The sequence below is a fragment of the Acanthaster planci genome, linkage group LG09, assembly GCF_054643075.1.
Source record: "Acanthaster planci isolate LZ-2023a linkage group LG09, COTS_SCS, whole genome shotgun sequence".
NCBI lineage: Eukaryota > Metazoa > Echinodermata > Asteroidea > Valvatida > Acanthasteridae > Acanthaster > Acanthaster planci.
This window is the reverse complement of record NC_141785.1, coordinates 5,068,659-5,091,932: the sequence shown is the minus strand read 5'-3', so window position 1 is coordinate 5,091,932 and position 23,274 is coordinate 5,068,659. Positions and strand designations below refer to the sequence as shown.

Genomic DNA, 23,274 nt, shown 5'->3' with positions numbered 1-23,274 from the left:
AGATTAGAAGTCATGTCTTGAATAACCTGAATCAGTAAATAGCACTAAATATTATTCACGTTTGATTCGAGTGCAAATGAAGTGTTGAGTTTGTTTGTAAGTTAAGAAATTGTCTACTCAGACTTGTTTTAATGAAGTGTGAACAGGAGTGAGTGAATCGACATTCATCAATAAATTATCGATTCATTGATATAATGGTTGATTTCAAACAGGCATAATGAAGGCCTGGATTCCCACCGATCGGATTCCGCTCTGCTCGCTACGAGGTGCCCTGGAGCAGTACCTGGACATCACCATAGCGCCCTCTCCCAACTTTCTGCGTCAGCTGGCTGCCATGGCAACCGCACAGAAAGAAAAGACCACCCTGGAGTTGCTCAGCAAAGTAATGAAAGTTATCCAAATGTGAAATGCTGACAAATTTATACACATACAAATATGAATTGGACTGCAAATTGAAAATTGACAATAGAGAAACTGCCACGTCGAAGTCCTTTTTCCGAATACCAATTTCATCTATAAAAATAGATCTGTCTTTTTTAGTTGATGATGGTTTTGGCCCTCTGGAAATCTACCCCTCCCCCCGAAAAACGGAGAAAAATCCTGGCGACACCAATGATCAATACCGTGCACAAAATGGCTCACAAAACACCCTGGTGATCTTCTGTCCCAACAGGACACGCGCAGTTACGAAGAGTGGAAGTTCGACCTGAGCCCCAACCTGGCCGAGGTGCTGGAGGAGTTTCCGTCCGCCAGGCCGCCTGCCTCCTTCCTCCTGACCGAGCTGCCGCTGCTTAAGCCCCGCTTTTACTCCATCAGTTCCAGCACCCGCATGTACCCTGGCGAGATCCACGCCACGGTGGCCGTGGTCAATTATCGAACACGAGGTAACCGAGGAGTCATGCTTTGAGGTTCATCAAAATATACGAATATTACAGTATCGATAGTTATCTGTTTTGTTTAGGATCCATCCGAATTAACCGAACATAATAACCCTGTCCTTTGCAGCTCCACATCTCCCCAGACTTACCATTTCACTTTGCAATACTGTAGATTCGCAAGAGTGCGCCTCCATGAGTTTGCAACTCGTCGGCCAATCACAACGCGCGAAATCTTTCGACCTTTTCCAAACACGCATTGGGTCGACAGATTTGGTGCATTGTGATTGGCCGACGCGTTTCAAACTCATGAAGGCGCACTTTTGTGAAACGCCGTATTAATCAACAAATACTTATAAAGTATTTCCATTTTCCAATCACTTGACCGATAACTGAGATTGACATTAAGAATTTATATTGAATTGATTTTTAACTGAACAGAATTTACAAGAAAAAATGGTAAATCCTAAAACAGATTTTTTTGGAATGTAGAGATCATTTTTCTCTGTGCACCTGCTGTTGTTATATGTGTTAATTGATTGGTTTGGACATATAGGTGGAGATGGCCCGTTGCATCATGGTGTCTGTTCCTCCTGGCTGAACACCATCAAGATTGGGAGGGAGATTCCAGCTTTTATCAGAACGTGAGATCTGTTCCCGAACTGAAATAATTCCTCTGGCCGCTGTCGATAACTTCCCGCGGAAAACCTTGAATAAAATTAATAAATTAATGAAGATTTTCAGAACTTCTGGTACGTTTTGTATTAATAAATTAATGAAAATTTTCAGAACTTCTGGTACGTTTTGTATAGTGACTATAATGACACATAATTTCTGTGCTTGTGCCAGGGCGCCCAATTTCCACCTGCCCGAAGAGCGTTCCGACCCGCTCATCATGGTTGGCCCTGGAACAGGCATAGCCCCCTTCCGCAGCTTCTGGCAACAACGCCAAATAGACATGCGCATGGCAAAGGATGTTGGGAGGGACAACTTTGGCGCTATGACCTTGGTGTTCGGTTGCAGACAGTCCACGCTGGACGATCTCTACAGGTCTGAGACCAGCGAAGTCGTCAAGGAAGGTGCGCTGAAAGAGGTCTTGACAGCTCTTTCAAGAGAAAAGGGAAAACCGAAGGTAGATTATTTATTTCTCAAAAAGTCATTAAAACGTATCGTTGAATTTGGGAATTGTCAGTTTGACATTTTTACTAAAAATTGTCTCAACTAATTTATCGTTAACTTAATTGTCCAATCAGTCGGCTTTTCATGTGAACTCTGCATTTGTAGAGTTTCCTACTTGCCTTATTTGATATCTTGTCATCTCTTTTCTCAGACCTACGTCCAGCACATCCTCAAGGAGCGAGGCAAAGAGGTTTTCAAACTAATCAGTGAGAACAAGGGACATTTTTACGTCTGTGGAGACGTGTCCATGGCAGCTGATGTCTGCAATACCTTAGAGCAGATTGCTTCCGAGCACGGTAACATGACTGCTGAAGAAGCCAAGAATTACGTCATTAGTATGAGGGTAGGTACAGGAGTAAAGTTGCTGTGTATTTCATATTAATCTCTCTGACAATAAAACGTGGCTAATATTCGCTTAGTAAAAGCTGGTTACCAGCTAAAAAGTCATATACGTGTATTGCATTATGTGTACCGATTCTCGTTCCATTCCATTTTCGCTTGGCTTATATTCGCTTAGCAAAAGCTGGTCACTAGCCAAACGTCATATACATGTACATGTATTATATTACATGTATCTGTTACTGGTTCCCGTGCTATTTTTGTGCAGCACATAAATTTGGCAAACACACTGGGGACACCCCTCCAAAATAAAAGGAGGCGTTTTAAAAATGTGAGAAAGGCAGGGGGACTGTTTTATTTTCTTCTTCCCAGAAACCTGTAGAAAGCCCCCAAATTTGCCTTACTCCTCAGAGAGGCAATACTATTTTCATGAAGGAATCCTCTTTTTTGCCCTACCCCTAACCAAAGTTTGGCCACCACCCCACCCCCACCCCCGAAAATTGGGTTCTGGACCCACCCTTTGCCCAACAATATTTCTTTTGAGTTGCTCCATTAATTAAACGATAAGGTAGGGACATTGTTTCAACTATGATGAATATGATTTATTCAAATTCTGTTTCTGAAGCCGTTTATAACTCGAGTGACCGCTCTTGGCCTTCTGCGGGCTGAATTATATTTTTTTAGAACAATTCAAAATTCTCCAATTTCGATCTTCCTTCGCAGGACCAGAATCGCTACCACGAGGACATCTTCGGCGTCACCCTCCGGACAGAGGAGGTCAAGAACAAGGTACGATCGGCCATGCGGCGGGCTCAGGTCTACATCACGGGGGCCGACAGCAAGTTGACGCCCGCCATCAAGATGAACGACAACGGAGTGGTGGGAGGCAGGAACTCCGTGCATACCAAGTCCATGGAAGACGTGAGAAATAAGACGGTGAGTTTAGCCACTCAGAAAAACTGAAACACTAGCCATTTCTACCAGCGGCCATGTTTTGTGAAACAGTTGAAATAACAATGACGGTGTAATATGTGCACTCGTGCCTTTCACAGAACAATTATGCTTTCAGATGTTACATAGGTTCCATAAGGCTTCTATTAAATTATTCAATGATTTCAATTCAGTTCAGTAATTCTGACAAAATAATGGATGGCACAGATTTATGGTGTTTCCATTCACTCTCTCAGTCAACGATTCATCGATACTGCTTGCAAAATTTCTTTTCTTCAATATTCACATGTCGTTAAAAGCTGCCAAATTTTGAGACGGCTTCGAATGTTTTATATGACTGAATGGTTTGCAATTTACTTCTCTCGAGTGATACTTTTATTCCTTACCTCAGGATTTGGATCTCATTATCCGGAGGCCATTCTCTAAGTTGATTCTCCTGAAACCTCGAAGGGTAGTTGAAACGTTTATGGTTGATTATCGATTCTCACACTAATTGATAGAATAGAGTCACGTCACGTAGATTGATCGATTCCTGAAGCACCAAAGCGAGTGCAGATGTTGTTTGTTTCATTACAGCTATTGGCGTAGCCGGAACGAAGGAGAATGAAGATAGAGCTTTCCGAGACGCTCGTTAATCACTCTTTTTTTATCCACATTCACATATCACTAACCTTGTCAAGTTCCATTCTTATTTCTCTTAACAAAATCTTTACACTCTGAAAGTGTCAACGACACACTTGCTCATCCAGCTTTGGAACTGGGAATTTAAATGAAAGAGTTTATTTATAGAAGAAGAAAAACCATGGCAAATCGTTTCGGGGTTGTTAGTACTGTTAGTATCTGTCAAACTAATCTGCAACTCGCAAGATTCTTCGTCTTATTTCTCGAGCTGCACACGCACATAATGTTTTTCAAGAGTTCAAAAATATTCAACCCAGGTTCTGTATATTTTGCACATGGAAATGTTATGCATGGGGGATTTCAAACGAATTTGCTTGCGATGCCAAGTTTCCTCTTCGCATGATTGCACGATTCAGTCCACAATATGCACGGGTGACTTTCTTTTCTTAGCTTACAAAGGCGTTTCCATGCGATGCTGTGGCATCGCGTGGTTCAATCCCAATGGTGCAGGAAACATCACATCATATAGTTGTTATAATTCACACATTCGCTCGAACCTTTCAGAATGACTTACAACAAGCCAGTTTGATATTCCAAACAGCGCATGCTCAAAATTAAGCGCGCCCGAGGTCATTTGAGATAGCAACTATTATCATCGCGGCAATGCGCCGACTCGCCCGCGTGCTTTGCTCTCGAATGACCTTACCCTTTTTTTGAAATACCAAACTGGCTCCGTTCCGGTTCATTTGTTTTGGTACACTCACAAGCCGTGCTATAGTTGAGATTGAACTAACATTCCATAGTTCACAGTTGAGTATTCCCAGTTTGATAGTAGCTGATTTTTTTTCTTGAATCCAAATCGGTAGGATATGGACCTCAACCGTCCCCCGTCCCCGACTACCGAGCTGATGCAGATGAAGCAGCCCCGGATCGGCCGTCGTTCCATCACGGCCACGGTCCTGATGAGCGACGAGGAACTTAAAGAGCTAAACCGAACCTTCGACGCTGAGCAGAACGCTCGCTCCAACGCGTGAGTACCACACTGAAAGGTCAAAAAGTGGTCGAATTTTGAGGTACTTCGTGGAAATATATACTGCAGTCGACATCGGTAGGGGCCAACGGAGCCACGGCTCCATTTTGGAAAAAGAATGACAGGCAATTCTCTTTGGAATGTTTCATTTTCCTTTCTACCCAAAGCGTCGAAAAAGTCCCCAAATTTAGACCCCCTTTTGAAAACTCGTGAAACGTCTCATATTAAGGAAATGCGGAACCTTTGCTCCTGAAACACCCCCCCCCTCGAAAATTTGGTTCTGGATTCGTCCCTGATGGTGGATGGGCGCATTTATCGAATATTTTTGGAGCATATATCCTTCAATCTCTCTAAAGGTGGATACTGATCCATGTACTGTCTGCTCACATCCCACACTGGCACATTTCATGATGTTTCACTGTCTTTTCAATACAGCGCAGTGACGCGAAGCCATTTCTAACCGATCGAAAAATGCCAACGGTTGCAATAAGGCAAAACAGTTTCAGGATCTTCGTTTCGTAAAATGGGAAGAGATGAATGTTTTTCCTGCTCAGAATAAAAGAGCGTAGATATCCGTTGTCAAAACTCACCTTCTCCAAATGTATAGAAAATAATGTGGACTTCATTCACCTGACCTAGGAGCTTTACTTAGATTAGGAGCAAAGCGCGGTTAAGAATAATGGCTTCATTGGTTTCTACTTGTCTTACTCCACAGTATCAATGGCCACCCTGAAGGAAAAAAGTGAAGGAAAAAAGAAGTAATCGATCGAGGAGGGGTGTGCTATTCCCGTGGTGTTCATCGGTAACTATACAATCGGCATCTCGTGGCTGAAGCACGTGAATCTAAGCCGAGTTGGCCAGGGTTGGAACCCTGACTTCATCTGCTCCATTATACTCGACTTTCTTTTCGTGGGTGAGGTTAAGTAAATTCACAAATTTCTAAGTAGCGCGCGGATGTTTTTCTTATAATACTAATTCGCGACACATTTAGATCAATTGAATAACCTTTAAGCTAACCCATTTCATCAACTGTCATGTTTTAGTCATTATAAACAGTCATCCAACATGTTTTGCCATTAAACATTCAAAAATTCATTATCGATTTTTATTGATTTATTTGAATGCTACCACGTTTTAAGTTTTCGGCGTGTGGTGACCGTCGTATAAAGATATAACTTGTTATCCTTTTTATAACGGATTTGTAAAGAAAATCAAAATATATCAATGTTTTTAAACCTTTTCCATCTCTAACATTCCTTCATGGTAAATATTACAAAATTCTGAATAATTGCTTGAATGAAAAATTTACAAGATTTCATGTAGGGTAGAAACTTTTAGATAGATTTTTTTTCAGTGAAAACTTGAATTACTTGTTAAACCGTGCTTATTACTTCTGCATTAGTTATGCCTTAATTTTGCGCCAAAAGTGGGATATTTTAATGTGTTGGCCTCATAGATGTAGGTTTACTTTCCGGCGACCTCAACCGTGGGCGTTATTCTGAAATGAAAACACTGGGCACTCCTTTGTTACATCTTCTTTTTCTGGAAAGCCATTCTCGCGTGAAATTTGCAATATTCGCGGCACGAACTTTTCAGTAAGAGAGTATGTTTTCCATATTTTTCCCCTTCATCTTGTGAAGATTGTCAGGAAACGCATTTCCGAATCGTGTCATTTATACCTCGTGAGTGACTGGGCTCATTGTGGCCTCGTTGATCGTAAGATATCACTGGCAAGTTTTGCAAGGGTGTTTGCATGATTTATCACTCTCATATTGAGACTGATTTCACCCCGTTTAGTTCATGAATGATTATGTAAAACGATCATTGGGGGCTATAGATCTGTTTCCTTCCCCCCTGACCACCCCTTCTTCCACAACTTCTTTTATTAGTAACAGACGGTTACATATTACTTCTTTTACTACTTCAAATCTCTTCTACAGAACGAACAAACTAAAGACGCTTTTGCATAATTATATTTTCAAGATGTTTCTGTTAAAATTTGTACATAATAACGCATAAAAAGTGCTGTTTGTACATTATGATTTCACAAATATTATTCAGACTGTATCTATTTGTATCAAATAATTTGCTTATATGGCATTCACGATGAAACAATTATATATAACAAATGTTAAATTTGCAGCTAACTTCAATGCTGTGTCGTATTTCAGAAGAACCGTGAACTTAACGAAGTTTCATTCAAATAGAAGTATGTCATTGGATTGCAAAGTGCGAAAATAAAAAGGGCAGAAAGTGTGATTTCATCATGGAACTGGTTGCAAAATCGCAGCGATGACGTCATACATGTCTACATAGTAGGCCTACTCCAGTTGGATGGAGATACTTTAAGTTTTATTGTTAGATTCGTGTAGAGCAATATTATATCACTACTCATTCATGTATATCACTTTGAAGGGCAGTTCCCTAATTAGCTTGGAGTACATGGTCTGCCAACTGTGAAACTTGCAAAAAGCGCCGATTTCGGAGGATTTATGAACCCGTCATCTTGCCTTGTGCACGCTGGTACACGTTGATTACTGTAGAGAGTGAACATTACAGCGCACAAGTCAAGTGTCATTTGTGCGCTATTGTTGCTAGCTATTAGATGAATTATCCCAGAAGTATTCCGGGAATAAGGTATCTGTATTATTTAATTTTTGTTTATTCTTGTTACTTCAATTTTTCATGTGACTAAGTATTTTGCTCTCAATTTTCCCTTTTATCGATAAATGATAGTAGAAATTTAAAAGTAGAATAAATGATAAGCAGCAGTACATCATATGATAAACATGGTTTCAAAACTTATAATCAATATGCTAAGTATTTCAATAACAGTAGTAGTATATTTCTATTTCTATTTAATATGCCTTTATGTCGATGCGTGCAAACCAGCATCATTTTAGTCCGTGTATACGATTTCTTCAATTAAACCCGCTAGCCTTACGTGTAACCGGGAGTAATATACGTGTTTTTGGCAATATGGATGTTACAAAAGAGAAAGTTTATAATTGACTTTAATATCTTTCTAAAAAATGATATAGTCGTCTGCCGTGTCTTCAAGGTTGCATGTTTGTGGAGTCGATGTCAAATTTTTCCATTTGTGTGACCTAAAACAAAGATATTGGCCTACCTCTATTTTGAATTTTTGGTTCATTCTAAGGTAACATTGCCGTTTAAATGTTGAAATTGGCGTCTGAAAACACTGATTCGATAAGTTGGTTTGGTAGCTGTTGTCAAATGTTATAGTAAATCAGTGATGCAGGATTATGAGCTCGCCCTCAGAATAATGACGTCATGAATGACGTATGTGGTCACGTTACCTGCTCCACGAAGATTGGAAACTAAACAAAGGCCCGTGGTAAATGAAAGAATAAAACCGCATGATCACTTCGAATATTACGAAATGATATCAAACTCCTATCTGAATTCCTAAAAATGATTGTACTTTATGATTACTTTGATTGTTTGCCTCATATCAAACTACGAAACTGTGGACATTTGGAATGGTCCAGAATTGTGATGAAAGTTTTCGCTATTTTTGCTTTCAACTACTATCATTCGATGTGATGTTGTAAGATTTACTGTTACTATAACCTGTTTTGCTTATTGTGGTTAATTTTAAAAATGGATAACTGATTCAATTTCAAAATAATAAATTGAATTGTGATCTCGAAACATATTTGACACTGGACTCGCTTTTTGGTAGTCGCTTGCCAGAAGATGAACCAAAAATCCTGAAGGGAAATACTTCCGAGGCCAGACTGCATTTCAGAAATGTTCTTGCAACTGGTTTGTTTTCTCACTGAGCCTCAGTGGAATGTACTTTGCTTGTGTTCAAAGTTTCAGAAAATTTAGACAAACAAATTATAAAATCATCCGCAAAATCGGCCCACCCTAACGTAAAAGAAAAATAGCCCCCTCAGCGTGGCTCGATGTCAAAACGCTCTCCTCTTAAAGTAATCTTTCTATAAAACATGATGCAGTTATAAAATCAGTTCTTTGTGATAATAAAAGGAGAGGCACACAAAAAAACAAAATATTATCTATAAATTGATGGTTTTATTAGTTTCACATATTTTGATTATATGAATAATAATTTTTCTCGTGGCCACTTCTTGGAGGATGATTGTGTTTCTGAGAGGTGCGCAAACACGATCCCATTGGCACTTATCTCTTCAATTCTGTCTGAAGTTCAAGGTGACAGCCTGCTACATAATGTAATCACAAGAATAAAAGCCGATTCTGTCGGTCACATCCGAAATGACCGACGAACAGATAGATACAGGCTATGAATAACAAGGGTAGATAATGCGGATATCTGAGCCCCCCGGGTAGTGACAAAATTTCTTTTCCCAGAACAGTGACGATGGTCTGCCTCATTCCTACTAAAAGAATATGCTCCTAAAGAATAACGATGCCATTAACTCTGAAGTGTAGCGTTTTCAGGTTTTTTTTTCAATTCCTTTTAAAAATGGGAACTTGTCTAGGGGCAATTGCCCCGTACCTCCCCTGGATACGCTACTGAGGAGTGTCTACCCCTTTAAAGTGTTAAATTCATGAGATTTACACAACCTTTATTCACACCTCCTTGAAAAAAGCGTGCCTCCGGCCACCCCATTTCACATAAATCTTTTTTCAACAGCCAAGTTCGTATAGCGCCCTCAAGAGTTTCGCATTAGTTTCCCATGGTGACCACAAACTGCGCGAGATCCGTCCAACTTGTCCGTGGGGATATTTGCCATGGAATTTGTGCGTAAATGATAATCCAAGCATTTCAAAGCAAGGAACTAAGCATTGTCGATGGAAAAAGAATCTACTATGCCGGGAGTTGTGCCGAAAATACCACAGGTTAGTGATTAGAACTCGCTCTTTCCCCAATTTTTCGTCAGCGACAGATGTAGGCCTAGCCCCATACCACAGGCCTAATTGTGGCCTACGATACGCTGCGCTCCCCTACAGCCACATGCCCATAGGCATGAACTGCTCACTGCCATGACTGCCAGCCCATGCGTGGGTAAACAGGAATTAGCCGTCGCATCTGAACCCCTGGAGCTGTATTTGCATAATGTAGGTCACGGTTTAGTGGTCACAAACTTGACCCCATGATGATTCAAGCTGTACGTCAATGTGCACGAACGTATGAAGTTCAAAAATTAGCTGCAAATTTCTCAAAAAGTAGGAGGTAAGATTACGCAGTGAAGCATTGATTTGGAAGCAGAAAGGGTATGGCGTACATCGAGCAACTCCAATCGTGAAAATGCATTCATTTCGAAGGGCTTGAAAAAGTCAACAAAAATTTGGTATATGGGCATGTGGCTGTAGGGGAGCACAGCGTATCGTAGGCCACATTAATGGGGCTATGACAGATGAAGTAGGCCTGCTCTCACTCTCAGGCTTGCAGTCAAATCGCCGGCGCCATCAGCCTGTGAAATGCCGTAGGCCTAGTGCGAGTAACGTGGACCCTTTAAATCGCCTTTTTAAACATTTGGGCATGGTCGGGCGATAGCAGAGTCTAATTACCAGAGTAATTGCAGAATACCCTGCCACTCTAAAACACGACCCCTAGAATGACTGATTATCTGGGTACAAGGTGAAATGCTCTTAAGAAGAATGTGACACTTTGACTTGTACCTGGCTATGAGGTTGATAATGCGGGTTGGCGGGGTATTCTGCAATTGAGCTTTTAGAAGAAAAGAGAAATTTCCCCTTCAAACCCGGACTACCGGGTTGTATGTCATGTAGGCCTAGATGTACATGTAGGCTAGCCTATATTTTGTGTTTGAATGTGGTGCACGCTGGTTGTCATTTATTTGGAGAGAAATGTGTCTGTGAGATTTCTTCTCCTGTGTTCAACCCCTAGGGGGCTTTTAATTATCGCACAATGTAATGAAAAAAGGATGACAAAAATAAGATTTGAGAGAGGAGGATGCATGTGGCCTAGTGGTTAGGGGTTCGAATCCAGCTGGTGGCAGCATGTTGTGATCTTGGTCAAGTCACTTTACTCCTATGTGCCTCTCTCCACCCAGGAGTAAATGGGTACCTGTGAGGGCAGACACGGTTATGTTTAGCCGTTTGTGTCGAAATGGCAGCACCAGGCTAGTATACTCCCCAGGGAGCTGAGATGGTTTGAGGAATGTTGGTATGATGTGTGAGCCCAATGTGCAGGGATAATAATGGTGTTTTGAAACGTTGTGGAGAGCGCACCTCAAATGTTGTAATATTTTCAAATAGGTCACTTGGGAGACATTTTGTGGTAAACTTTTCAACATTAGGGAGACATCGGTCATTAGGGAGACATTTCAATGTCTCCCTAATGCTCCAACTACCAAATGGAGGAAAATTTTTAGTCCACATTTTGAGAGATGATAGATTAGGGTCTGAAAGGAAAACATGCAAAGTTTGGTTAAGATCGGATTAGGGAATATTGAATTATGGGACGGTAAAGTTTGAAAAATTTTGTGCACGTTCCTATGGGAATGTCTCCCAAGTGACCCATTTTCGGTAATAATAATCATTATTAATTATTATTATCAATATAAATCATATTACAAATTAAATATTTTTTGGAATTTAGGTTGGGAAGAGTTCCATATACAGACTCCAGTAATTATTCCTCACAGTGACCCATTAGCCATCAGAAAGCAAAAACATGTCCAGAAAAGTTCAATTTAGGGAGGAAAACACCAAGTCATTTACTGAGAAAACACTTAAATTTTTCAGACCAGTCTCATAGGCTTTGTGCACAGGGTGTCAAGCTGCATCCATATTTTCTTTAGGTACCTACTCTATGTCCACGTTTTGATGGTTTTGTTAGGCCTAGCCCGGGTCCCTGTATTGCAGTAACAAGGTTTTTAAAAATATTTTGGTTTCACAGCCAAGAGAACACAAGGCTCAAGTGGCTATCTGGTAAGTATTATAAGTTATAGGAAATGTTTGTACCGATTTTCTTTATTTGAAGCAGATGAGTAGGCCCTTGTATAGTGCAAGTAGTTTGCAGTCATCGTCAAACAAAATGTAGCTATAATGTTGAGATAAAGAAGCTTAAAGTTGTTAATGTGATCTTGTGAGTTGCCCTTTGTTACACATTTCCTAAAAAAATCATTCTCTGGCAGTCTTGAATAGTTGGAAAACACTCATGTGTAATTTGTTCGTCTTTTTTACAGGGCTGATCTCGATGCCTTCCAAGCCGAGGCTATCATCAATGCAGGCTCCCTGGAGGAAGTCCGCAGGTGAGCAGTCGTGCCAATCACCAGGATAAAAATGATTATCTTGGACAATGATTTCTTGGGTTAATGGTTTCTTCCAACTTGTGGGGTCCCTGGTGGAATAGCAAAGTTGGAAATTAGAGACTCTCCCTCTACATAAAACTCCAAGGGGAACTTAATAGAAGACCTTCTCAATCTTTTAGAATTCTCAACTTTGATACATTCTTTGTGTTTTAACCTTCCCGGGAATCAAGCCCCAAGTGAAGTAACAGTCGGCTGATTTGTTTGTTTCTTCCTGAAATTGAACCAGAGCAGGATATCAGTCATGAGGAACCCTAAACTTTTTTCCCCTTCAGATAACGTTCATTTTTATCAAGATGCCAAACTAAGTGCGACGTTTGAATCACGGACCATTTACCCAGGGATGGGCAACCGCGAGCGGCCCCAGTGCAAACACATGTGCCACCTTGGTTCCATGCGTGTTACGGATTGTTATTACCCCCGCAGGCGCTCTCGACTTTCTCGAAAAAACTCGCGACCGCATGACGTGCGTTGTAGCTTGCAGCATGTACAGTGCAGCTATGGTTATGCTGAGACGACGCACTGACGCGGTGCTTAAATCTATTCGTTTTGACGAAAAAATCTTCTTCATTTATCGATTTCAAGGAAAAATGAAGTTTTAGTGAGGCGAAATTCCTCAATTTTGTGGTACACTTTTCTCAGAATGTATAGGATGAAATATCTTGAGCAGCATATTTTTAGAAAGGGTGTACCCTGACTTGAAATATTACAAGAAAACAAAGTGGTAGACAGGAATATATGTTTTATTATCAGAGAAAGTGTTACATAATCCAACTCAATTTCTGCTGTGATATTGTGCTGGCTGTAACGCACACTGAAACAGCTCTGAGCTTAAGTTGCACATCCCTGGGTAAATGGTCCGTGTTTGAATGAAGGGTTGAGTTTGCTGCAGTGCAGACTGACACAAAAGAAAGTGGAAATATGAAAGTGGAAATCACTTAAATAAGTTCATATCTCATTAATATCATATCTTAACCATGTACTGCCGGGGAACCCGGTTTCAGGTAGATTTGGTTTGTTCGCATAGCCAGGGAGCCCAAAATCGAACAAGAGCTGGGCCTTGTTATAAAAGACCATACTCAGAACACAAGACCCGCTGCTGGGAATTGCCATCATTTTTCAGCTTGAATTTATCTGAGGTAATCTATCATTGTTTTAAAACAGAATACCACTGTTTTCGGCATAGCGCGTTTGCAAATTATCACCGCGGACAAACGTGCTCCAGCTCCCCATCGATGAGCAATACATTACCGCTGCATTCTAATCCAGCCTCGTTTGAAAAGATGGCACTGGTATTCACTGGGAACAAAGGAAATTATGCAGCACCTCACAATCCTGGGCTCTGTTTACTGGGTGACAGGCCTGGCTAAGATACTCGGGCGTCAGTGGAAGTTGCCTGTCAGATTAGAGTAGTCACCAGACAGTCATTCTTGTGGGTGTAAACGTCCATTAAATGAAATTACGAATTTGCAGAGAACGTTGAAAAAGGGAAATCTTGAAAATTGCCCGTGTGTAGGCACTCCATTTTTAAAAGCACCAGGCAGGAAATGGTTAAGACAGTTCTTTGTACAGTAATTGTACCTACAGGTAGCATAAAGCTCGCTCTCTTGAACTGCTTTCTAGCCTCCTAGCTGATCAATTCAAGCTCAGCGATGACGAGTCCAATTCGTCATCGGCTGTCTTGCTAGATCTCTACTACTATACCATCCAGTTTGCACTGGACCACGGGTTCAACAAGGAACAGCTCAGTGCTTTCTTCTCTATCGTCAAGAAGACTCATGAAGTTTGCAGCGGTGAGTTCTCATCTCATTGGATATCCCTTTTGCGAAGACCAGACGTGCCAGTGACGCTTGTAGTCTACCTCTGTGTTTTATATCGGCCAAGTGGAAATGTGTAATCTCAGTCGAATTCTAAGTCAGGATTTAATATTGATCCAGCATCCAACTGATTTTTTTTCACAGCTCATAAAATTTCTTTACATCTGGGTAATGTTGTTATAAATTAATGTCGATTGTACTTGTCAGCTTCTGTAGGTCGAGCTTTGAAATTTGATTTTAGATCCAATATTTTCCGTCATTGATAAAAAACACTTGAAATTTTTCCCTTTACTTTTTCTAGGGTGGTGTCCATCAATTCAGTTGAGCCTTCCATGTTGGAAGCTCTCTGACAAGTGTAATGATTTTGATGAAAGTTCATGTATTAAATCTCAGTCCCACTATATAATTGTCTCTTTTCCTTTGACAGAAACACCCTTTGGGAACTTGGAGCAGACGTACAACTACTTCAAAGAACTTGTTCTGTGTCATGCTGTCAAGGTAACCAATTTGAATTCAACAATCAAAAGTAACGACAACAGTTACCTTACACCCACGTTCTTTATTCCTTGTACAAAGTTCACCAAAAGTAGGGTATCTCAAATTCAAGAAGCCTTTGGGCTTTGTGTCGACTCTGTTACATTTGCTCCATGCTCTCTTTGTGGAAATTAACCAAAATTACTGAAGAATGAGCCTGGAGTTTGTGGCATCTGGTGACAACTGTGGTTGTTCGATTAGCCGGTTGACAAGAGTGTACATTTATGTAGGTTAAGGTACGGTCTGTCATATGTCATTTGAGTAATTCCAGAAATCAGGGATCCAAAAGTGTGACATTTTTGTGTCCCTGTTACATCTGACCTTTGTTATTTGATGTAGAAATATCACCTGAATTGATTTCAAACTATTACTATTTGTTTGGCAGGTAATTTGCATTAATTCATCACTCTTTGGAAATTAGAAAATGTATTCTGAATTTACAAAATCGTACGTCAGATGTGACAGACATGCATAAAAATGGACCCCTAATTTCTGGAATTACCCATTTGTGCATTTTGGCCATTTGAGGCGACAAAATGTGCTCAAAATCAAAAGGGTAGTTTACAGTTAACCTTTATGTCTGAGTTCAGTCAATGCGGAATAGTCTGAGGAACAAAACATTCTGGGATCTTGATTTGAAATGAATAGCTGCAGAGTCATGTTTTGAATTGTGTCCAAATTCAGCATCTTTGACGCGCTCTCATCAACCGATTGCAGCTTTCTAATGTTGCTGTTTCTTTCTGAACTGAACCAATGAGTTATAGAAACGGCCCTCATGTGTGCACTGCGTCCATGCTTGTCTGTACTTGCCTGAATAAAAAAAAACAACCGCCAGCAGTTTCCAAACATGTGTCTTCAAACAAACCGTTGACGATGGTCTTCCTTCATTGCTGTCTTAAAAATGACAGTAAGCTGGAAAGAATTATTCCACAGGGAGCTTTGTGTCACTTATTTTAGGGAGCGATCCAGAAGGGGCCCCGGAAGTTTTGCACGGTAAACCTCGCGGGGCCGCTGGGTTTTTCAAGGTTTCTCTCATCGTACTATAATGAACTCATTATCCACAGGTCAGCGCACATCGGGCAGCCTCGGTAGAGGAACACTTTTGATTAACCGCCACGCAGACGACCCCAACGCACGGACAATTAAAAGAATAATTTAAGACTTAAGATAATCTCCTAGTAATCCTACATGTAATTAGATACCTGCCTTCCCAAGATGATAAACTCCTTTAATCCCTAACAGCAGCCACCATCCCTCATTGTCTGCTGTAGCTCTGTCGCTCCCCACGCCGAAATCTTCATCCTGCGACCATTCATGCGTGTGAAGTTGACCTGCAGCTCAAGGATTATGCATGTACATGTACATTCAAGAGCCATTCATGCAGCCGAACTTCAGAAAACCTCGAGGTTTACCGCGCAAAACCCTCAGGCCCCCTTGTAGATTGCTCTCTTATGGATGGCTGCAAATGTGGGAGTTGATGATACTCATTTGAATGACATCCCAAAGGATTCAAGAGACGATTTTCAATCTTTTCACAGCGCCCACCATGGAGCATTAACCTCTTCAGCCCAGATCAAGTCCATCAGATCACCGACTACGTCCTCAACACCTACTTCCGACATTACAAGCTCTACAAATATGTCTTCACCCCAATGGTCAGGTTGGACTTGTCCATTTCCTATGCGGGGATGCCCGAGACACCTGTCCCCTCAGAGGGTGAATTTTTCTCAAATTTATTTCTAGCATCAAAAAGAAATTTGATGTTTTACTACTTTTCAAAGGATTTTGTCTCTTGGTTCAAACTTGTTAGGAAATCAATGAAAAAAAAGTTGGTAAACGAATAATAGATGTTATAATTTACATGTGTATCCTCCCAGAATGTCTTGCGTCACATTTAACCAAGTGCAAGTTAGAGCATGAACCATTTGGCACCAAATCAGCCATTTTGCCTGGTACCCAGGATATATGATGTGCACAGGTTACCAGGGGAAATAATTGACCAGTGATACACAAAATGGTGCTCGCATGGCTAAGTGAGGGGACACATGCCCCACATGAAAAATCGTCACCCCCCCCAGTCGCCCCAGCAATTGATGTGATGACAATTATGCATATGGCCAACATCCAGTCAGCCCCCCCTCCACTTTAATGGTCCCCCGCTCCTTTTCAGTGGGTTGATTGTGAATTTTGTTCCTTGTAGCTGGGGATGAAAATGTTGACCAGCAGATGGAAGAACAGAAGGACGAACAGCCAGCAACAGAGGATGAACAGCCAATGGAAGAGCCTCCTCAAGGTACGCTGGAAGTCATGTTCAAAAGTTAAGGCTGTGGCTAAACTAGCATGTGCGGTTATAGAAGCCACTCATTAGCAGCTGTAGCCACATCCCATAGACTTCTTTGTCACTCCCAGCCACAGCCAGCAGATTTGGTTACTGTCTTACTTTCAGGCAGTCTCGTTTGGCAGTTCCCATTCCAAAGGGCAGAATCTCTGTTTTATTGAAAAGCACTTGCGAGTTCTTCAGTAAGTTGTGACATAGCATTTTCGAAACAAGTGGATTTGGCTGAAACTGTGGTGTCGCTGGTTCTAGTCAGAGCTTGAACATGTAGTTTGGAGCGCTGCTTCAAAATGGTCGAAACCAGCGAAACCAAAATCTAAGCCGAATCCACTCGTTTTGAAAACACTCAAAGGCTCGCCAAGTGAACTAAAAATTTAGTTCCCGACCTGCTTGGTTAACTGAGGTTATACTTAAGATGCTGTAAATTGTAATAAGTTTTTGTGGAAGTTACTCAAACAGGTGTTGGTGGCTCCCTAACCCTGCTTGGTTTTACATCACAAATATGCATGAGTGCCCCCAGTCACTCTCTTGCATGTATTTTCTATATGGAGCCCAAACATGCACAGGTTCAGTGTGTACACAGTTGGCTGCCAGTACAAAATGATCCAGGGTCTTTTGTGCAGTCCTCTTCACTGCATTTGGTTTACTGCACAATGATGCACATGAAACAGTTCTTGGGCAGCACAAAAGTGCAATCTGATATTCCTGTGAGGGACAGTTAGTGCAGTGCACAACACAACACAGCTGTGCTTCTTTGAGGTGTTGACCCAAAGAGTGACTTCAGCATAGGAGGGTTAGCGAATCAATTAAAGTAACATGCACGTTAAATTTGACTCTCCTCAGAAGAAACACCTGCACAGAAGGAGTTACGAAAGTTGATCACCTCTCAACTGAACGAGGAGATATCAAGGTTGCGACTGTCGTTAGACGAACAGATTCAGCTCAACGACGAAGTCCTGCAGAAGAAGCTCGCCAGTGTCGACGGGGTAGGCGGAACCAAGAGTGGGAGGGGATCAAGCAAGGGAAAGAAAAAGTAGGAACCACATCGAGCAGTTGGAATCTGGTGACCTTTCCACTCAGGAATCAAAAGTGCAGAAATGGCTGTCTTCAAGAGGTACCCGACTACCTGCCTCTCTTGGTTGTACATGATGTTATGCCAGTCTAGCCTCACTTTCAAAAATCTAAATCGTATCTAAGCCCCCAAATTCATGCATAGCCTTTTCACCAAGGTACACTGCACACGACTCCACAGGAGGCTATGCAATGATTCCTGTGTACAATATCAAGTCTGAACATCTGAGTAAACAAACTATTCTTCATGCATAAATGTTACCAATTTTTCTCTATGTAGCAAGAATGCGGCATTGGCAGAAATGTCAATTGTTTTACAGAGTTGGTTACTGCACAGGAGTAAAATGTTGCCTGACCCCAAAAAAGTTTCCCCACAAAAGTCATGAATAGCGACAATTTCTGACCAAGTTGTGTGTCTTCAAATGTACATTTCAAAAAGTTGCAAATGCAGATAACAATTTTTAACACTGAGCCTGCAGTAGTTTAAATACCACATTGATCTTTTGCTCAAATGCCATTTGTTAAATAAACAAATCCGTCCTCTTTGCTAATTTATTTGGCACGCAATGCTTTATAAACACCAATGAATGAACGATACACTCTTTCATGTAAGCACTTGTAAATAGGTTTAATAAATATGTACGTTTTGAGCTCACGATAATTTTGGTGTTGTCGAAATATTGAAAGATCTCTCCTTTTCTGTACCAATTTTCATCTACGTGGTTTTGAACACTTGATGTTTGTTTGATTTTTTGGCCAGTGTTTAGAGACAGCTCTGGAGAATGCTTCACAGAGTATAAAAGTTATCTGTTTCCAAACTTGGATGTTGTGATCCCGTGATGCCAACTTTCGGCAAACGTTCTCTTCTGCGTTGCATACATATGTAATGTCTCTCACAAATAACGTAAGGAAAAATAACCTTGCAGAAGGTTTAAGTTGTCACATCGTTGGCCGTTGGCATGGTAACACAGGTCACATGGTCCATATCTTGTGTACAGTTTTACAAACAAACATTCTGGACAACCTCATCCCTACGAGGTCCACTCTTAGCATCTTGCTTTGCTTAATCAAACAGAACAAAGACCTCTATTTTCTGACAAAACTGGATCATGCTGTGTCTACTTGCTGGCATGTCTCCATGCTTCCTTCCACACGGGAGTAGGAAAAAGATTTGTGCATCGGCAACTTGGAAGTACAGTGTAGATGCTATGAATGTTAGTTTAATTCAACAATGTGTACGGTGATTTTGCTCTGGTTAGAATTACCTGAGGAGATTGGCAAACATCAGTAGATTTCTTGCTCCTGAGGGACAGATCACGCTTGTGAACGTGACGGCACCTTCCCACTGAAATGGTTTCCTTTGCTACACTTTAACACATTTTCCACCAATGTCAAATTCACACAGACTGGCGAAGACTTTTAAGGTTCTGTGAGTTCAAAGGTGTGCTTCTGTCTCCTATGACCGATTCTGAATGCTAACCTTGGAACCATTGGTTACCATACCGACAGAGAGTGTCATCTTTGATTCTCATTCGGTCTGGGTCTCTTGGAAGGGTTTGAGTGTCCATCGTCATGTCCGGCTGGAGCATCTTTGCATCTGAGTGACAATCTTGATTGTAGTTCATCCTCTGATCTCGGAACACTCCTCAAACCGTCCATCTGTAGTCGGTCAGAAAAAACAAAATCCTACAAGTACAGTGGCTTGCCACAGATTTAGAGACAAATGTGGGTTTTTTTTTCATTTGAGCCAGTGTTGTGATACCTACCGTAATCTGGTATGGCACAGTCATTTCTTGCTTGTTAGGGGACTTATACAGGTTGGCGTACCTACAACAGTAAAAATGTACATCACAGCAGTGAGTTAGGAGATTTTTTTCAATAAACTGATAACCAGGGAAGTCCTCATTTCAACCAGGGAAGTCCTCATTTCAACCAGGGAAGTCCTCATTTCAACCAGGGAAGTCGTCATTTCAACCAGGGCAAGCTTGATCAAGGGCCACTATTTATCTAGTGGTTGGTTTATGATGTACCTAGCACATGTGCAGGGAAGTTAAAAATTGAACGACCCTAGTCAACTGTTATCAGGGCATTATTCCAAAGGGGAGAAAAGGTGGCTACAGGAAGAGCAAAATAGCAAAAGTGAAAGTGGTCATTTACTTAAATGACATACCGTTTTTCCAGCATTTTTCTTTAAACTGGTCCACTCTGCACTGTGCTCTTAAAAACAGTTTATGGCAACCAACAATGCGACCAACCTCAATAGACTGGTCATGAATGGTTGACTAGACTAGTCCAACCGTCGTTGACTAGGGTGCGTTTGATCAGAGTTAGGCGAACTATTGTTAACCATGGTCCTTGGTCGATCTGCCCCAGAGTACGGCAGGCAAAGTTTCAATGGGTCCATAATTACTTGCACTTTTTGTTACATTAATTACAACAACTAAAAAACCTGTCTCGGCATGGACTTTGTAGGAATACCGAACATAAGATAAGTTGAATAGAAAGTATGCTGTATGAGCCACTGACAAGAGAATTCAAATGGAGTAAGAAATTGGCAAATCAAATTTCAGTGTTTCAAGGCCAATTAACCTTTGGCTGTCTTTCCAGAACAGGACGAGTCTGACGGTGCATGCGTGCCCCCAGCTTTCTCCCAGTGCTGGGATGAGATGGGACGGCCCGTCACCAACATGAGTCGTCATCTGATTGGTCAACACAACCTGCCCAGGCAAAAACAAAAAGATCTAAAAACGTTCAGGCACAAAACAAGGAATCAACCATCGACAATGCTAAAAACTGTCTTGTCAAGCATTTGAAGTAAAATTTCTGTTTTTGGGCAAACTTTTCACAGATCTGTTCAGACAGTAATGTACTGTACAAAATCTTCACACCAGAAAACTAAAAATCAACCACACAACCTTATATTCATAAAGTCTGCTAGATTTTTGAAACAATAATTACCATAAATACATTTTTACAGACTAAATCTGTTTTTGGCAAACATTTTTCACAATACAATGATTTCCCTCAAAAACTTACAGCCAGTCTGTGCTCGGAAGCGATTTTAATGAGACTCTGTGCCAAGCCATTGAGAAGTCGCGTCCGCAAAGACAGATCGTCAAAATCATGACGGAAGTGAAACGCAATGCTGTCAATCACGACTAATTTCACCTGTCAAACGGGAACACGAGGATATTACTTCAGAACTTGATGTGGTATGAAGCGATTTATACAAAAAAGCTCTTCTCAAATACTTGTGGAACAAATTTACCCAATTCCTGTTGTCGCTTGTTCATTTATATGTACCTTTTTGTGCTTTTCGAGAATTTCCGGAAGCAGATTGACCAAAGCGAGGAGCTCGGTGTAGTCATGGCAACGGAAGAAATGGATACCTGACAAGAGCTTCTCCACTGAAAAATCTGCCAGCACTGTCTGTTGCTCTGAGATTAGATAGGAATTGACAATTTTGAGATTCAAGATCGTTGTAATAGGTAACCTTGCAACAAACAACTTTGATGAATCCAAACAAGAAACTTACTACCTGTGTCATTTGTGTCGACGATCTGTCGACAATGCGCAACCATCGCCAGGGCCATGTCTGCCGCCCTCTGTGGTAGGAAACTGCCCTCGGTGTCGATGTATATGGCTTCACCGTCAACGCCTCCGAAGCACTGTGGGATTTGTACATCAACAGCGAGCTGAATACTGCAGAAACACGGGGGATTTACAAAAAACAAGAAAAACCTTGCTGATTGGGACAGAAGTTTCATATCTGACGGAAATCTTCAATACTGACTTAAAAAAATCAAAGAAAACATGTTACACGATGAAATTACAGTACTGTCACAGCCTCAAAAGATGTAGCAGAAATTCCGCTAAATCCTTCCCTCCAATTCAAAGAAATGACCACACCCATAAATGTACATACAGACATCCACAGAGTTCTCCTATGAGCCTTCCCCCGAAAAAATTACCACACCCATATTTTACAAACGTAACAGTTCATAAGGAGAAATTTACAGTGACACTATCACCATGTGGGGAGTTTAGGGTAAGACATGAAAGGAATAAAGACATAAAAAGAAGGAGCATGAGTTTGCAAAGACAACAGGGGGCGAGGACTGACCAGGTCTGCGTTTTGCCGACCCCTGGTGCTCCGCACAGCTCTGTGATCTTGCAGAGGGGAACGCCGCCCCCAAGCATCTCATCCAAGTCTTCACAGAAGGTGACAATGGCGGGCGATGACTTCTCGTCGCGCAGCATCTCCAGGGCGGTAACCGTCCTCTTATTGCTTTCTGAGAGTTGTGGCTGTCGCCCAGATGATGTGGATGCAGTGTTGCTAGGGAGCTTGGGTTGGCATGGCAACAAAGAGGAGGTAGCCTCCCTGAGCATCTTTAAAATTTCTAAAGATTCCTCTTTAGAAATGCCAATCTCTGCCAAGAAATGAATCAATGCAGAAACAATTATTTATTAAAAGAAATGAAAGAGTTTGAATTTAGCTTGCAAAGTTCAATATAGGCCTAAGTTGAAGTTGGTTTGGGGATGTTTTCAGGTTTAATTCTGATTCTAGTAATTTAGAACTAGTTACAGCTGATGACTCATGGAAGAAACATTCAGAAATGTACAAAAAAATCTCCTCTCTCAGGAGACCAATTCTAAGAAATGTTCTAGGCCTACATACATGTTCTAGACCTAGGCCGAACAAGAAATGCTAAATATGATTTCAAAACAATTAAGGATTTTGAAATTTTTGAGATATGTTAACATGGTTAAGATGTAATGCCAAAAAGCAAAAAAGTATTAAATAAAACAAACAAACAAGCATAACAGAAATAACAACTGAAGACGTCGAATAGCATACCATGCATTGAGCAATCTTGAAAGTAATATTGTAACTGGTCAATACGAATTACAATGCAAAATTTTGGTACATTTGTGAAGTTTTCTTCTACTCTTACTAGCTACCTCTGCTGAGTTCGCTGGGCTTCATTTCAATGACATCTTCCACAACACTGAAACCATTATCCTTAAATTTAACCCTAATGGCAGGCGGTAAAGGAAAACTTGCTAAATCTCGCTGCATTGTTGATCACAGACTGAGGTTCGTGCAGAACTTATTGAACTTTGACACATTGAATAAACATGACGCCTTGCGTCTGGGAGCTAGACCCAATTACACCGTTTCCTAAAAAAAGGCTATATCTAAGCAATGGCTGGATACCAGTTAAAGTCAGGCTCC

General features: G+C 41.2%; 3 protein-coding genes across 8 annotated transcripts in view; 2 read left to right on the top strand and 1 right to left on the bottom strand.

Annotated features, from left to right (window-relative positions):
• nos1 (nitric oxide synthase 1) overlaps positions 1–8,670 on the top strand; it is a 70,041-nt gene extending 61,371 nt beyond the window's left edge. For 4 of the 5 annotated variants that reach the window (XM_022230572.2, XM_022230571.2, XM_022230570.2 and 1 more), the window contains exons 19-27: positions 213–382; positions 674–884; positions 1,432–1,519; positions 1,725–2,007; positions 2,206–2,397; positions 3,117–3,329; positions 3,736–3,795; positions 4,832–4,995; positions 5,711–8,670. In XM_022230572.2, the coding sequence (XP_022086264.1) occupies positions 213–382; positions 674–884; positions 1,432–1,519; positions 1,725–2,007; positions 2,206–2,397; positions 3,117–3,329; positions 3,736–3,795; positions 4,832–4,995; positions 5,711–5,741 (1,412 nt within the window). In that variant the 3' untranslated portion in view covers positions 5,742–8,670. The remainder of the gene's footprint in view (positions 1–212; positions 383–673; positions 885–1,431; positions 1,520–1,724; positions 2,008–2,205; positions 2,398–3,116; positions 3,330–3,735; positions 3,796–4,831; positions 4,996–5,710) is intronic. The other variant, XM_087140863.1, reaches the window with a different exon arrangement.
• Positions 8,671–9,675: 1,005 nt separating this feature from the next.
• On the top strand, positions 9,676–18,699 carry ccdc189 (coiled-coil domain containing 189). The gene is made up of 8 exons (XM_022230709.2): positions 9,676–9,843; positions 11,870–11,901; positions 12,159–12,224; positions 13,905–14,074; positions 14,526–14,596; positions 16,171–16,348; positions 16,833–16,925; positions 17,811–18,699. The coding sequence occupies exons 1-8, from the start codon at positions 9,796–9,798 to the stop codon at positions 18,002–18,004; spliced, it is 852 nt and encodes a 283-aa protein (XP_022086401.2). The 5' UTR covers positions 9,676–9,795; the 3' UTR covers positions 18,005–18,699.
• On the bottom strand, positions 18,590–23,178 carry rad51c (RAD51 paralog C). 2 transcript variants are annotated; one of them, XM_087140675.1, is made up of 8 exons: positions 23,001–23,178; positions 22,162–22,468; positions 21,577–21,740; positions 21,342–21,475; positions 21,075–21,206; positions 20,628–20,755; positions 19,805–19,865; positions 18,590–19,724 (listed from the first exon to the last, which is right to left on the bottom strand). In XM_087140675.1, exons 1-8 carry the CDS (start codon positions 23,116–23,118, stop codon positions 19,554–19,556), a joined length of 1,215 nt encoding a protein of 404 aa, XP_086996801.1. In that variant the 5' UTR covers positions 23,119–23,178; the 3' UTR covers positions 18,590–19,553. The 2 variants fall into 2 exon arrangements, with proteins under 2 accessions (XP_086996801.1, XP_086996803.1); XM_087140677.1 differs by having other exon boundaries at positions 18,590–19,697; positions 23,001–23,176.
• Between the last annotated feature and the right edge of the window lie 96 nt (positions 23,179–23,274).

Coding starts and splice junctions, on each gene's coding strand:
- ccdc189 (XM_022230709.2), top strand. CDS start 9,796: ATGGAAAAAGAATCTACTATGCCGGGAGTTGTGCCGAAAATACCACAG. Junction 12,225..13,904: donor TCCCTGGAGGAAGTCCGCAG/GTGAGCAGTCGT, acceptor ACTGCTTTCTAG/CCTCCTAGCTGATCAATTCA. Junction 16,926..17,810: donor AATGGAAGAGCCTCCTCAAG/GTACGCTGGAAG, acceptor GACTCTCCTCAG/AAGAAACACCTGCACAGAAG.
- rad51c (XM_087140675.1), bottom strand. CDS start 23,118: ATGCAGCGAGATTTAGCAAGTTTTCCTTTACCGCCTGCCATTAGGGTT. Junction 19,866..20,627: donor TTCTGGAAAGACAGCCAAAG/GTTAATTGGCCT, acceptor TTACTGTTGTAG/GTACGCCAACCTGTATAAGT. Junction 19,725..19,804: donor CTGTGCCATACCAGATTACG/GTAGGTATCACA, acceptor CTGTACTTGTAG/GATTTTGTTTTTTCTGACCG.